We start from the raw sequence: 16,986 nt of genomic DNA on the forward strand, positions 1-16,986 counted from the left end.
GATGAAAAGCTGAAAGCTTTTTTTTCAAAGATCAGAAACAATAAAAAGATGCCCACTTTTGCCACTTTTAATCAACATAGAATTGAAAGGCTGAGCCACAGCAATTAGGGGAAGGAAGGAAGGAAGGAAGGAAGGAAGGGAGGGAGGGAGGGAGGGAGGGAGGGAGGGAGGAAGGAAGGAAGGAAGGAAGGAAGGAAGGAAGGAAGGAAGGAAGAAAGGAAAGGCATCCAAATTAGAAAGAAGTAAAATGGTCACTATTTGCAGATGACAAGACACCATATATATAAAACCATAGAGAGTCCACCAAAAAACTGTTACAAGTAATAGATGAATTGAGTAGAGTTGCAGGATACAAAATCAATACACTGTTGCATTTCTATACACTCATAACCATCAAAAAGTGAAATTAAGAAAACAATCCCATTTACAATTGCACCCAAAAGAATAAAGCACATGGGAATAAATGTAACCAAGGAGGTGAAAGACCTGTACACTGAAAACTATGAGACATTGATGCAAGAAATTAAAAAGTACACAAATAAATGGAAAGATAGTCCACTACAACAGTGGTCCCCAACCTTTTTGGCACCAGGGACCAGTTTCGTGGAAGACAATTTTTCCACAGATAGTGGGAGCGGGGTATGGTTCAGGCAGTAATGCAAGTGATGGGGAGTGATGGGAGCAGCAGATGAACCTTTGCTCGCTTGCCCGCCCCTCACCTCCTGCTGTGGGGCCCAGTTCCTAACAGGCCCCACAGGGTACCCGTCCGTGGCCTGGGGGTTGGGGACCCCTGCACTATAAAACATTACTGACAGAAATTAAAGAAGACACAAACAATGGAAAGACATCCCATATTCATGAACTGGAAGACTTAATGTTCTTAAAATGTCCATACTGCCCAAAGCAATCTACAGATTCAATGCAATCCTTAGCAAGATTCCAATGGAATTTTTTGCAGATAGGGATAAAAAAAGAATTCTACAATTCATATGGAACCAAAAAGGACCCTGACCAAAACAGCTTTGAGAAAGAATAACACTTCTTGACTTCAAAACGTATTACAAAGCTACAATCATCAAAACAGTTTTGTACCAGCAAAAAGACAGAGATATAGACCAATGGAGCACAATAGAAAGCCCAGAAATAAACTGATGCTTATACCACCAAATGGTCTTTGATAAGGGTGCCAAGACTAAACAATGGAGAAAAGGTAGTTCCTTCTACAAATGGTGTTAGGAAAACTGGATATCCACATGCAGAAGAATGAAATTGAACCTCATCTTACACGATACACATAAATCAACTTAAAATACACTTATGTCAATAAGCAAATGGATTAAAGACTAGTAATCCCTGAACCATAAAACTCCTAGAAGAAAATATAGGCAGAAATCTCCTTGACATCAGTCTTGGTGATGATTTTTGGATTTGGCACCAAATGCAAAGGCAACAAAAGCAAAAAAGAGACTACTGGGACTACATCAAACTAAATACTTCTGCACAGTAGAGAAAACAATCAACCAAGTGAAAAGACAACCTAAAGAATGGGAGAAAATATTTGCAAACCAAATACCTGACAGGGTTTAATATCTGAAATATATAAGGAACTCCTACTACCCAATAGCAAAAATCAAATAACACAATTAAACTAATGGGCAAAGGACTTGAACACATATTTCTGGAAATAAGATGTACAAATGGCCAAGAGGCACATGAAAAATTGTTCAACATCACTAATCATCAGGGAAATGAAAATCAAAGCCATAATGAGAGACCAGCTCACACCTGCTAGGATGGCCATTATAAAACAAACAAACAGAAAATAACAAGTATTGGCAAAGATGTAGAGAAATTTGAAATCTTGTGTACTGTTGATGAGAATGTAAAATGGTACAGCCACTATGAAAACAGTTCCTCCAAAAATTAAAATAGAACTACCATATGATCCAGCCATCCCACTTCTGGATGTTATACAGAAGAATAAAAAACAGGATTTCAAGAGATATCTGCACTACCATGTTCACACAGGCATTCCTTATTTTATTAAGCATCACCTTATTGCACTTCACAGATACTGCATTTTTTACAAATTGAAACTTTTTGGCAACCCTGCATTGTCAGATGATGGTTAGCATTTTTTACTAATAAAGTATTTTTTAATTGAGGTATGTACATTTTTTAGACATAATGCTATTGCATACTTAATAGACAACAGTATAGTATAAACATAACTTCTGTATGCATGGGAAACCAAAAAAATTGTGTGACTGGATTTGTTGTGATATTTGCTTTGTTGCAGTGGTCTGGAACTGAAACTGCAAAATCTCCAAGGTATGTCCATAGGTGGAAACAACCTTAATGTTCATTGACGGATGAGTGAATAAAGAAAATGTGGGGTTTTGGACTATTGGATAATGGACTATTATTATGCAGCCTTTAAAATGAACAAAATTCTATTTTGTTTCACTGTGTAAATTTTGTGCACATCCTTTTGGGTGTATTGGTAAACAAATTAATATGCAAGTCATTTCTGGGGTGTCCAAATACTAGCTACAAATTTTCTATGCAGTAAACACGGTTTATATATAAACTGTAAATTTATCCAACTAATTTGTTGAAATAATTCCAATGAATTGGAACTGTTAGGACTAAGGATATCCCAAATTTATACTTTTGAGTCCAAACTAGATTTTCCCTTACTATATAGACAGGACCTCATCAATCTTGTCCCCCTGTGTTTACGTGGGTATGTTTCCTAAAACTGTATAAATGTTAAATTTCTAATCTTTGGTAATATGATATTACAAAACAATTGCTTTTCTTCTGTTATTGTTCAGCTCAGTCATCTTCATATATGTTTAATCCTTCCTAGTTACTTGTGTTATTTCACTTTTTTCTGTTTTTTTTTTTTCCCATTCCTCTTGGTATATCGACATCTTCGTTACTAGTTTCTAAGAACTCATTTACGACTAAGGATGTTAACCATATGTCATGCAATGCAAATGAAATACCATATTTTATTGCCATCAATTTACTATAGTGTTTTGTGTTTTGGTTGTGTATTAAAATATAAACATGTTGTGTTTTTAAAAATAAAAAAAGTAAATAAAAAGAACGAAATTTTGACATAGGCTATAATATGGACGAACCCTGAAGTCCTTATGCTAAGTGAAATAAGCCAGTCCCAGAAAGACAAATATTGCATGATTCTACTTGTATGAGGTATCTAAAGTAGTCAGACTCATAGAAGCAGAAAGAGAGTGATGGTTGCCAGTGGTTGGGGGAGGTAGAAATTGGAGTTGCTGTTAAATGGGTATAGGGTATGAGTCATGCAAGATAAAAACATTCTAGAGATCTGCTGTGCAAAAATATGCATATAGTTAACAGTACTGTACTGTACACTTAAAAATTTGTTGAGAGTAGATTTTATGTTATATGCTTTTTACCACAATTAAAAAAAACTTCCATGGGCTTATTAGCATTCAAGCTCCTCAACTTTATATTTAAGATCAGTCACAATCTACCTACTAACTTTTTTTTTAAGTCAGGTAGGTTTATTTCCACACCTCCATCATTGTGTTGGTTTTGTACCTGTTGCACAAAATCTCTCATTCCTTCGTTCTACTTGGCCAAATCCAACTCATTCTACTCAAATCCCGATTTCTCTACGAAGACTCTCAGAAAAATGGCCACACAAATTATTCTCTTCTCTGAGCTCCTTGTCCATTTATTATGTGCTGCCTAGTTTACTTTTTAACTTTTCACACGTGGAAATCTCATGTTTCCAGTGGATTACAAGTTCCTAGTAGACAGAAGAGCATGTTTTAATCTTATTTCCAAGTAATTGCTTAACAAAGTCCATTGCCCATTGTATAACTCAATAAATATTTCTCAGCTAACTAAATGCTGCCTGGAATGTAAAATGGTTAAAATAAGAAATCTGCGAACAAAATCTTGATTTTGGAATGTGAATCTTCAGGGCTGGCTTGAGGTGATCTCAGAGAACTATTTAGGAATGCATTTTCCTCTTATTAAGTTAGTTCCCCAGATCTATTATAACTAATATAACTAATCTGTTAGCTATATCGGTAAACACATAACATATTTTAATAACTCAGTGTAAAAATTATTTCCATATATTCTGTAACATAACCTCACGAATAGGCTTTTTCAAAAAACTTACCAGGGATGTTATACAGCAAACAAGAACAGCCTGCTTTACCATCCTTAATTCCATAACCAAAGTAACAACATAAACCATTAGGGCAACAAATAAGTTATTCCTCTGTTTACTGGAGAACAGAGAATATTTATTGGGTACTCACTTTCTGCAGTAAGCAGCAAGGGATGTGGTTTTGCTAATGTTATGGGATGCTTGAAAACAGATTGCCAAACTGTAGCTCTCAAGAAGGCTTGTTGAAGTATGCTTTGTATCTATATACACATATACGTACACACAGTCCCACAATCAACAGAACCATAGTTAACACAAGTTTCCAATGTTAGTTTGAGGTTTTTAGTCAACTGGCAGAAAATGAGGAGAAAATGAAAGGCTTCTTTAGAGCTTTGCCAAATTGCTCTGGAAAAGTTTGCAAATAGTGTAACCACGTATTTCAAACAGAGTGTGCATGATTTTTTTGATGACCATCTTGTATAACTGAAACATAACTTGAATAATTTATATTGTCCCCACTTTCTAAAGAAGACATATATATGAAAATATAGGAAGTTTTAAGATGCTTCCATGACATAGTGTACACAACTAAAAAAACACATCAGGCAAATAGGGTCACTATGTTTGCCTCTACTTTTCCCTTCTGTTTCTAGAAACAATTTTGAGGCAAATAGGAAGGACGAAAAAGAGAGACAAAAACAGACTCTTCCCAACCTATAAAACGTAAAATAATATTCCTCTTCCTTTAAAATTCTCTGGTTATTTTGATTAAATCATCTATGATATTATATTAAAATTCAGTCATGTGTAGAAAAGCAATTAGTCTCATAATGTTGGTACTGATGAGGCTACAAGCTCATGTTTATTGAAAAAATTTAGATAAAGCAATCTAAAAAGTAACTACTACCCACTGGAAATTCAACCATTAATATTCATTAAAATGTCTGGCTTTCAGACCTTTTGTCCCACTTTCATATTGTAATTTTAAGACAAAAGGAAGTAATGAGAAGTATTAAAGATCACTATTATAATACTATTCAAAAGGTCAACTGCCTTTCTTCAGTTCTCTGACACTGTTCTTAACAAAAATTTAATAGAAACAAAATTTACAAACTAAAGAGGATTTACAAAGTCATCTTGTGTTCTTCACCTAGTATGATATGCATACTTTAAAACATAAAGTTAGGGGGTGGAGTGCAAGATGGGGTAGGGATTAAGAGGTACAAACTATTATGTATAAAATAAAAAAGTGCTACATTAAAAGGATCATACACCATGATCAAGGGGGATTTGTCCCAGGGATGCAAGGATTTTTCCATATCTGCAAATCAATCAGTGTGATACAACACATCAACAAATTGAAAACCCAAATGATCATCTCAATAGATGCAGAAAAAGCTTTTGACAAAATTCAACACCCATTTATGATTAAAAACTCTCCAGAAAGTGGGCATAGAGGGAACACACCAACAACATAATAAAGGCCATATACGACAAACCTACAGCTAACATACTCAATGATGAAAAACTGAAAGCATTTCCTCTAAGATCAGTAACAAGACAAGGATATCCACTCTTGCCACTTTTATTCAACATAGTTTTGGAAGTCCTAGCCATGGAAATCAGAGAAGAAGAAGAAATAAAGGGAATCCAAATTGGAAAAGAAGTAAAACTGTCACTGTTTGTAGATGACATGATATTACACATAGAAAATCCTAAAGATGCTACCAGAAAACTACTAGAGCTCACCAATGAATTTGGTACAGTTGCAGGACACAAAATTAATACACAGCAATCTGTTGCATTTCTATATAGTAACAATGAAATATCAGAAGGAGAAATGAAAGAAACAATTCCATTTACCATCGCATGAAAAAGAATAAAATACCTAGGAATATACCTACCTAAGGAGGCAAAAGACCTGTACTCTGAAAACTTAAGACATTGAGGAAAGAAATCGAAGACGACACAAACATTTGGAAAGATAAACCCTGTTCTTGGATTGGAAGAATCGACATTGTCAAAATGACTAAACTACCCAAGGCAATATAAAGATTCAGTGCAAGCCCTATCAAATTACACATGGCAGTTTTCACAGAACTAGAGCAAATATCTTAAAATTTACAGGGAGACACAAAAGACACTGAATAGCCAAAGCAGTCTTGAGAAAGAAAAACGGAGGTGGAGGAATCACACTCCTTGACTTCAGACTATTCTACAAAGATACAATCATCAGGGCTTCCCTGGTGGCGCAGTGGTTGAGAATCTGCCTGTTAATGCAGGGGACACAGGTTCGAGCACTGGTCTGGGAGGATCCCATATGCCACGGAGCAACTAGGTCCATGAGCCACAACTACTGAGCCTGCGCATCTGGAGCCTGTGCTCCGCAACAAGCGAGGCCGCGATAGTGAGAGGCCCCTGCACCACGATGAAGAGTGGCCCCCGCTTGTCACAACTAGAGAAAGCCCTCGCACAGAAACGAAGACCCAACACAGCAAAAATAAATAAATTAATAAACTCCTACCCCCAACATCTTCTTTGAAAAAAAAAAAGAAAAGATACAATCACCAAAACGTGTGGCACTGGCACAAAAACAGAAATATAGATCAATGGAACAGGATAGGAAGCCCAGAAATAAACCCATGCACCTATGGTAAATTAATCTATGACAAAGGAAGGAAGACTACACAATGGGGAAAAGACAGTCTCTTCAATAAGTGGTGCTGGAAAAAATGGACAGATACGCGTAAAAAAAAATGAAATTAGAACATTCTCTAACACTATATGCAAAAATAAACTCAAAATGGATTAAAGACCTAAATGTAAGTTCAGATACTATAAAACTCTTAGAGGAAAACATGGGCAGAATACTCTTTGACATTAATCACAGCAATATCTTTTTGATCCATATCCTAGAGTAATGGAAATAAAAGCAAAAATAAACAAATGGGACATAATTAAACTCAAAAGCTTTTGCACAGCAAAGGAAACCATAAACAAAACCAAAGACAACCCACAGAAGGGAGAAAATATTTGCAAATGATGTGACTGAGAAGAGATTAATCTCCAAAATTTACAAACAGCTCATGAAGCACAATATCAAAAAAGCAAACTGAATCAAAAAATGCGCAAAAAATCTAAATACACGTTTCTCCAAAGAAGACATACAGATGGCCAAGAGGTGCATGAAAAGATGCTCAACATCACTAATTATTAGAGAAATGCAAATCAAAACTACAATGAGATATTACCTCATACCAGTCAGAATGGCCATCATCAAAAAGTCTACAAACAATAAATGCTGGAGAGGGTGTGGAGAAAAGGGAACCCTCCTACACTGCTGGTGAGAATGTACATTGGTACAGCCACTGTGGAGAACAGTATGGAGGTTCCTTAAGAACTTAAAAATAGAGTTGCCATATGATCCAGCAATCCCAGCCTTGGCCATATATCCAGAGAAAAACATGGTTTGAAAGGATACATGCACCCCAGTGTTCACTGCAGCGCTGTTCACAATAGCTAAGACATGGAAGCATCCTAAATGTCCATCAAAAGATGAATGGATAAAGAAGATGTCGTACATATATACAATGGAATATTACTCAGCCATTAAAAAAGAATGAAATAACGCCATTTGCAGCAACATGGATAGACCTGGAGATTATCATACTAAGTGAAGTAAGTCAGACAGAGATAGAAAAATATCACATGATATCGCTTATATGTGGAATCTTTAAAAAAAGGATACAAATGTACTTATTTACAAAACAGAAACAGACTCACAGACTTAGATAATGGACTTATGGTTACCAGGGGGACAAAGTGGGGGGGAAGGATAGATTGGGAGTTTGGGATTGATATGTACACACTGCTATATTTAAAATAGATAACCAACAAGGACCTACTGTATAGCACAGGGAATGCTGATCAATATTCTGTAACAACCTAAATGGGAAAAGAATTTGAAAAAGAATATACACATGTATACGTATAACTGAATCACTTTGCTGTACACCTGAAACTAACACAACATTGTTAATCATCTATACTCCAATATAAAATTAATTTTTTTTAATTTTTAGAAAATTGTGAATCACCGTGTTGTACACCTGTAACTTATATAATATTGTATATTAGCTATACTTCAATAACTTTTTTTTAAAGTTAGGAAACCCTACAGAAGAAAAAAAAATTAAGTTCAATTATTACTTCCTCTTGAAGTAATTCCCAATTTCCTAAGGCAGAATCTGTTGCTCAATTATCTAGGCTCTCATAGCCCTTCACCAACTCTTTTATATAGCGTCTAACAATACTTTGTGATTTTTTTTCCCAACCTCTCTCTGAACTGTAATCTCATCAAGGGGAGGGACCATAGTTCAGAAATCTTTATCAACCCACATTTAGTACCTGGGTTAAAACATAAAAGAAACTCAATACATGTTAAACAAATGAATTACTGAATGAATGGAAAAATGAATGTGTTTATATATGCATCAAGTTCAAGTTCCTAAGTATACAGCAGGTAAGGGGCTAAATTACATATGAGAAATTCTCAACTCAGTTCTCTATACTACCTCTCTCTCTCAATGTCCATTCATGCTACTATTTCTACTTTGGGATTTGGTTTACTACTAGATATTGATTATTTCTGTCTCAACGTCAACCAGATACCACAAGCTAAATATACCCAGAATCAAATTTCTTGTCTTCCCCATCTTCCAAACCTGCTCCTCCTTCTGAGTTCCTTAGTTAATTCAATGACATCAGTAACCCAAGTCATAGTCCCAGTTTTATCTTTGACTTCTCTTTCTCCCATCACCTTCATTTAATCAGTTACCAAGTTGTATTGTTTCTATTTCTGAATTAGCTTTTAAATAGTCATTCAATCATCCACTCAGCCAATATCTATTATGTTCCTATTATGTGCTATGGATATTATCATGGTTATTGTGATATGTATAAAACCAATTAGTGTCTTTCTCAAAAAGCTTATAGTCTAATAGAGAGATAAGCAAATCAGCAGTTATATGAAGATAAGTGCTTGATAGACTTTTTTAGAAATACAGAGAAGAGACATCTCAATTAGATTTGAGAGGAACAGGAAAAGCTTCCTGGACAATGTGGCATGTGATGTGTAGGTGTTAGCTAGATAAGTAGGGCACAGATCCAGATTAAAAAAACAGCATGCAGGAAGCTGTGAGATTTGAACAAGTATGGCATGGTTTGGTACTCTAAATAGTCTACCTGGAGTAACGCTTTTGAAAGAGCAATGGGAGATGTGACTAGATGACAACAGAGTTAGAGAGGGAGTGTAGGTCATAAAGAACCTTGTGTAAAAAGTAAAGAATTATAATCCTTAACCTGGAAGCTATGGAGATACTGAAGAATTTAAGTACAAGAATGACATGATGAAATCTATACTTTACAAACATTATTACATCAGTAGTTTGGATGTAGATTTGAAGAAATGTCAGAATGGTGGCAAGAACAATTAGAGGGCTATTACACTAATCCTGGTGAAGAATAAATAGGGCCTAAACTAAAACATTGGCAGTGAAAATGGTTCCAAGGGCAAAGATAGGAAATTATGAGTCAAAGGAGAGATCAGGATAAAGGTGATAACTGATGGCATGAGGTCATTCAGGGGTCAGGAGAGGGTTTGATACAAAACATATGTGAAATTTGAATACTGGGGAGGGGGAGGAATAATTTTTCTGTGGAGACAGAAAGGGAGGGGGAAATATGGCTGAATATGTACAGGGAGAGTTGTTAGGTGGCCAGTAGTGTTTTCAAATAACACACAGGATGCCCAGTTAGATTTGAATTTCACATAAATAATGAATAACCTTTAGTACAAATGTGTTCCAAATACTGCACCTTCATCCTCTCACAAGTTTCCTTTTACTGAATGCCATATATCTCACTTGTCTGTCTACAAATTCTGACTCATTCATCATGTCAGCTCAAGTGCTACCTTCTCTACAAAGTGTAATCTGAGTCCCCTAACCATATACTCACACAGTATCACATATTATATGTTATTCACATGGTTATTATAAAGGGTTTCCTGCATATATTTCTCTAGATTGTAAGTTTCTTGAAAGTAGGAAGCAGGACTTTTCATCTTTGTAGCCCTAGGGTCTAGCACAATGTCTGTCACGTAAGAGGCAGCCAGTAAATATTTGTTGATTGAATGAATGTTCTGTTTCACTTCAGATCTTTATAACTTCTTTTCTAGCTTTTTCTAGCTCATCTCTTTGCCTTCAGTTTTTCTCTTGTTAAACCATCCTCCATGCTGACATAAGAGGTATCTTTTTTAAAACATAAATCACCTAGATTACTTTACTATTTAAAAATCTTTGATTACTACATGATGCCCATGGTAGAAGTAGGAACTCTTCAACATGGTCTTAAACCTTCCCCACAATTTAATCCCCAAACTAAGTGGTTAAGAGCTCAGACTTTGAAATCATGTCTGGGTGAGAATCCTAAGTCACCTGATAGTTATGTGACTGAGGGAATAACTTAACTATCTATAAAATGGGGATAAAATCTACCTCATAAAGATGTTGTGAAGATTAAATGAGGTATCTGTAGAACATTTACTACAGTACTGTAGTACTTGACACGATAGTACACTAACAAATATAGCTATATTAATATCCTTTCCAGCTTCATCCCCTAACACTTCCTCTCTACTCACACTAATAACCTTCCACAGCAGCTATACTTCATAACCTGCCAGTTCTCCAAACTTCAGGCTATTTCATTGTTCTGTGTCTATTCACAATACTTTATTTGTTTACGATGCTCATTCTATGTCAGCCTGCTTGGCAAAGCTTGGTATTTAAAGGTTTTCTATGGATAATTTCTAGTATACATACACAACAACAGTAAAGGAAGTTAGAAATGATTAGGTTTCTGCAGATAGTTTGTACTATGTATAAATTCCAGAACACCATAGGCTTTCTTTTATTTTAATCAGTGGATATTTAATAGGCCCTAAAGAGTTTTAGTGGTCAGAAAACTCTCATCTATTCAGTGTAGGCTATAGGTTTTTGGGTTTTTAAATTTTTTTCACCTCTTATAAGAAATCGTTTTTTCAGTTATTTACTTGCTTTGCAAATATTGTCACCCTAATCTAAGTCTAGACCAAACCAGGAAAATCATTTTCAATGACCTGAACCCAAGAGGCTGTATAAACATACTCCTACTAAACAAATGATAGCAAAAGAACAACCAGACACGCAAACTACTTCCTGATTATCTCAAAACAAGCTGTACAAGGTTTTTTAAATGCACCGAGTCAGCTCAAAAATATCCAGAAATGTTCTGATATTTCTAAAATAGTTTTTTACCCATTCATTGAGATTTGACATTAGAAAACTATAGATACCATACTTTCTTCTTCTTCTGTTTTTCTTTTTCTTTTTTTTTTCCTTACCTTTGATCCTTCAGGGCCATTTTGTCCAGGAATCCCAATATCTCCAGGAAAACCCTAGGGAACATAAAAATATAGAGAGTTTATTCCATAGCAAATTACTTTAAATCTATTAAGCATATAGAAATTCCCTTTGCCTTTCTTTGATGTCCAATAAAAATGATTTATTCTCCTCAAAATTTCAATATTAAAGATTAATCGTTAGGCAGTTGTCTGACATTGGAATACAAAACTTACTAAGTATACTAAAACAGAGCTTACTTCATCAGTTATTCATGAACAATCCTCAGACCCAAAGAAAATTCTCTAATCATTCACAACTTGAAAAAAAGGCAAAAAAAAATGTAACAGGTCTTTTCAGTGTCCTATGGGACACAAAGCCACCCAAGGATTAGGGGAATGTACTTTGTTAGACTCACTGTTTACTAACTAACTATATGCTAATTCTTCTGTTTGGTGAAAAAAACAATAACCCCAAAGGTTATATATCTTAACATACAGGATACTAATCAGTTTTGTATCGAACTCAACTATCTTATTCTAACATTCCCATATTCAATTGTCTATAAATAGCTCAATGTTCTTTGAATTTGTATTAACATCTTACTGGTTCCATCATTAATTAACAAATTGAATAAAATCTTTGACCCATGTTTACTTCATATTTGCCTGAAAATCATAATTTTACCTTTTCAGAAATTATACTTTAACAGTCTAAAACAGTTTTCTCAAGAAATAGAAATGGACCAAAGTGTCAGAAAAATCTGTGCTGAGAAAAGGCCAACAGTGTTGCTCCAAAATGGTTAGATCGATATTCTTACTGAAATAATACATTAGAATGAAATTCATCATGATCAGTTTCCATATTGATAATAAGCTAATAATTATAGTTTTCCTTGTATTTTGTCACAGATAAGCTGTTTCAGTGTTTCCTTCTGACATGGACAAAGGAATAAAAAGTAGGATAAGTACAAGAATCATATTTTTAAAAGTAAAGAAGGCTGCAATTAAGTATGAATGTCAGCTAGAAAAGACAGTTCATTGGAGGGGTAAATATTATGGTAATTAAAATGCCAACAAGTAAGATGGAATAGCAAGGTTGATTCTGGAAAACTCATCTTGGAAAAAAAGAAAAAATCAACAGTAAGTGATACCAACTTATCCAGTCTGGATTAGGACAGAAATGACTCCAATTTAAAACTTGGATTCTGTGGAGAAAAATATTACTTGTGGTCGTTTCTGGCAAGAGAAAAGGCAGTGGTAACAGAAAGACAGGACACAGGATCGGATTTCTGGAAGTTTTGGAACAGAATATGTTTAATACAGACATGCTGATGGCTTTTCTAACTAAAGGAAATCAGGTTCATCTATACTTTCTCTGCCTTGAGTAATTTTCCCTTATCTTTCTTTACCTGGAACACTTAAGTTTTAAATAGGAGATTAAATAATATATCACTTGCAAATCTTTCTTTGACCTCCAATACCCTGAGTTAGGACCCTTCTAAGACTCACACCATCCTAGGGTCCTACAAGTTTAGTTGATAGTGTTTTGGCTTGTATTGTTTTCCTCATCAGATTGTAAATTCCCTGAGGGCAGCTTTATCTCTTATTAACCACCATATTCCCAGAAACTAGTACAACACCTGGCACATAGTAAATGCTAAAAAAATTGATTTTTTTTGCTCTTGAATAATGATTTGTTTCTTTTGACAATAAAAAGGGACAACGTGGCTGGTGGCTACTTTTGGCCCCTCAATACCAGTTTACAACCACTGGTTCACAGCATGCTCATAGATAAATTCATAATTCCTGTCCATTCTCCAGCTGAGCCTGGAACACCTTGTCCTACTAGAAACCAAGCTGTAAAAGGTATCAAACCTGGAGTCACGTTAAAAGAACTCTGGGAGCTTGAAGAGGATCTCACCAGCCAGAAATGGGACAATATGAACTTCAGTAAGGACAAAAATTGCAATGGATTGCAACAGGTCAAATATGATTAAATTCAGAAGTTCAAAATGATACAACAAAAAATTATTCGCATTTAGCAGATGAAAGAAAGCCAACTCATTATTTCCAAAACTGGTAAACAAAGGTGAAGAATCAAGCATTTATTCCACCTTTTCTATACATACAATAATACAACTAACCAAATAGTAGATTAGGGGATGTATTCCAGCCAATAAATGAAAAAGAAGTGAAAGAACAAGAATATCTCCATTTTGCAATCCCCTAAATGATCTAATGTATGTAGGGAGTTGAGGAATCACAACTGTTAACTAACATCACAGAATGATGATAGACATTTTGTGCTTCCTAATGAAAGAACACAATATCACCCATAGTCTTGCCAAAAACAAACAAGCAAAACTGACCTTGGCTAGGTCTCTATATGTGGCTACCAATTTGCAGGAAATACAGAGGGAGAAACATGCTTAACTACACCATGAGACTATAATCAGCAAAATCCAGGCTGTAGGAATCTCTACAGGTTAAATGGCTGGGGATCTTCAACAATTAAATTATAAAGTGGGGAAAAGGCAATGGAAAGAGAACTTGTAGACTAAAAGACACAAGAGTAAAACAAACAAGACTAAACTACAGTTTTAAAAGATGTACACCCGAGTGATAAACCATAAAAGAAAAAGAGGAACTGCTTACTTACTGCAGGAGAGATAGGCTTGTGGCTGGGTTGGGATCCATAAAAGTTTCTGGGGATAACTGGCAGTTCTATTCCTGACCTGTGTGGTAGTTATAAGAGTGTTTGTCTTATAACTGTTTGTGATATACATTTGTTTTATATAGTTTTTAGTGTCTGCGCTTTATTTTCAATAAACAGTAAGAAAAACGTTATGAGGTGGCTTCTGGATAAATATGAACTATTGAGTATATATGCATGAATATCTGCTCCTTCTTAATCATTAAAATTACAGTAAAGGAATATTTAAAAGACAAAAAGTACCAAAGACCAGGGAATAAGAGACAAAAGATGTCAGCATATCTGTTCTTATATTATAGCCATGTAAGTTAAATATTTTAAAATTAAAACTTTATTTAAAAGTTCAGAAGCACATCAGTATAGCTATTAAAAGGAAGAAAAAAATCTCAAATAGGATACCTTTGAAACTTGGCCAGAGAATATATTTTTTTAAATAAACTGTTTTTCTTAAATTGGGGTATAGTTGCTTTACAATGTTGTGTTAGTTTCTGCTTCACAACGAAGTGCATCAGCTACATGTATACATATATCCCCTCCCTCTTGGACCTCCCTCCCAACCCCCACCCACAATCCCACCCCTCGAGGTCACCACAGAGCACCAAGCTGAGCTCCCTGCATTATACAGCAGGTTCCCACTAGCTATCCGTTTTACACATGGCAGTGGACCTAGAGTCTGTCATAAAATGTGAAGTAAGTCAGAAAAACAAATATCGTATATTAACACAGATATGTGGGATTTAGAAAAATGGTACAGATGAACCTATTTGCAGGGCAGGAATAGAGACCCAGATGTAGAGAACGGACGTGTGGACACGGTGTGGGGTGGGATGAACTGGGAGACTGGGATTGATGTATGTGCACTGCCATGCATGTGGCTGTCCAATATTCCCAAACCATTATTGAAGAGACTGACCTTTCCATCACTGTATATTCTTGGCTCCTCTGTCATAGATCAACTGACCACATGTGGATGGATTTATTTCTGGTCATTTTTTCCTTTCTCTTCTGTTCCAGTAATCTATGTGTCTGTTTTTATGGAAATATCATACTGTTTTGATTACTATAGCTTTGTAATATAGTTTGAAACTAGGAAGTGTGATGCCTCCAGCTTTGTTCTTCCTTCTCAAGGTTGCTTCAGCTATTTGGGGTCATTTGTGGTTCCACATGAATTTTAGGATCGTTTGTTCCATTTTTGTGAAAAATGCCATTGGAGTTGTGGTAGGGATTGCACTGAATCTGTAGGTTGCTTTGGGTAGTATGGACATTTTAACAATATTAATTCTTCTAATCCATGAACATGGAATATCTTTCCATTAATTTGTGTCTCCTTCAATTTCTTTCATCAATGTCTGTACTGTCTTACAGTAGAACTGTAAGTTCTCAACATAAGGTTTTTCACCCCCTTGGTTAAATTTATTCCTAGGGTTTTTTGTTTGTTTGTTTGTTTGTTTTGGTGCAATTATAAATGGGGTTGTTTTCTTAAGTTCTCTGATAGTTCATTATTAGTGTATAGAAAAAACTGATATTTTTTGTATATTGATTTTGTATCTTGCATGTGGTGCCTTCTTAATAGAAAGTTTAATCACCAATTTTTATTAAGAAGCAGGAAACTCAAGTAGCTTTAAAAATAATAAGTAAAAATGTGTCTTCTGTTTTTGGACTGCTAACATTTGTTTACTGCACTGAGAAGAGTGATTCAGTATCCTTTCCAGTGAAAACATTTTATTATTCTCTAATCACTAAAGGCTGAGTCTAGTTCACATGCATTTTTAAAGCAAAACCTGGGAACCAAAGCACTAGCAGATTCCATTAGTTTCCTAAGAAATCATAAAACTAAAATATTGTCATTCTTATTCTGGCAGCTGTCAGAAGTCTGGAAGCTAGAGGCTCCTAACACAATAAATATGTGATGCTCTATGGTATATATTAAGCACATTAGTAATTCTTTAATAAGAGTGGTAAGTCTGTTTTATTTTGAAATATATAGTCCTTTCAGTTAAAAAGATAGTTAAAAATGGTAAACTGATAAATAATCCACAAATAAATAAATCCAATGAATAAACTAATTATGGTATATTGGTAAGATGAAACAACCTGGATGTGGCAAACTGGATGAATCTCAAATGCATTATGCTAAGTAAAAGAAGCCAGACCAAAAAAGAGTATATACTATATAAGTTCATTTACATAAAACTTTAGAAAAATGCAAATTAACCTAAAGTGACAAAAAGCAGATCGGTGGTAATCTGGGAAGGGTGGGGGCAGAAAAACAAAATGAGGGATTACAAAAAATGAACAAGTGTTGAGTTTGACAAATACCTTTTATATCTTGATCTTGGTGATGGTTTCACAGGTTATACGTGCATGAAAAATTATGAAATTATACAATTTAAAATATACAGCTTATTATATTATAATATACCTCAATTATACCTGTACAAAACTATACAAAAATAAGTTAATTGGTATTGGGTGTTTTAGATAATCATTTGTTTTTTGGTAGGTAACAGTTTGTAATGATTTGAAGACCATTAGAGAGAAAGTAGAATTTATTCATTGAACTTGGCCCCAGATGAAATCAGTGAAGTTCAGAATTTGTATTATTTTAGAGGTAGTAACACGTTCAATTATAATAGGTTAAAAGTAAAGTACATA

The 16,986-nt window shown here is 34.9% G+C and overlaps 1 protein-coding gene across 1 annotated transcript in view; it reads right to left on the reverse strand.

Moving 5' to 3' along the window:
• COL24A1 (collagen type XXIV alpha 1 chain) overlaps positions 1–16,986 on the reverse strand; it is a 392,309-nt gene that overhangs the window by 227,359 nt on the left and 147,964 nt on the right. Inside the window, exon 20 of the mRNA XM_060024757.1 lies at positions 11,619–11,672. Coding sequence (XP_059880740.1) covers positions 11,619–11,672 — 54 coding nt within the window. The remainder of the gene's footprint in view (positions 1–11,618; positions 11,673–16,986) is intronic.

Source organism: Delphinus delphis, chromosome 1 (genome assembly GCF_949987515.2).
Source record: "Delphinus delphis chromosome 1, mDelDel1.2, whole genome shotgun sequence".
Taxonomy (NCBI): Eukaryota; Metazoa; Chordata; class Mammalia; order Artiodactyla; family Delphinidae; genus Delphinus; species Delphinus delphis.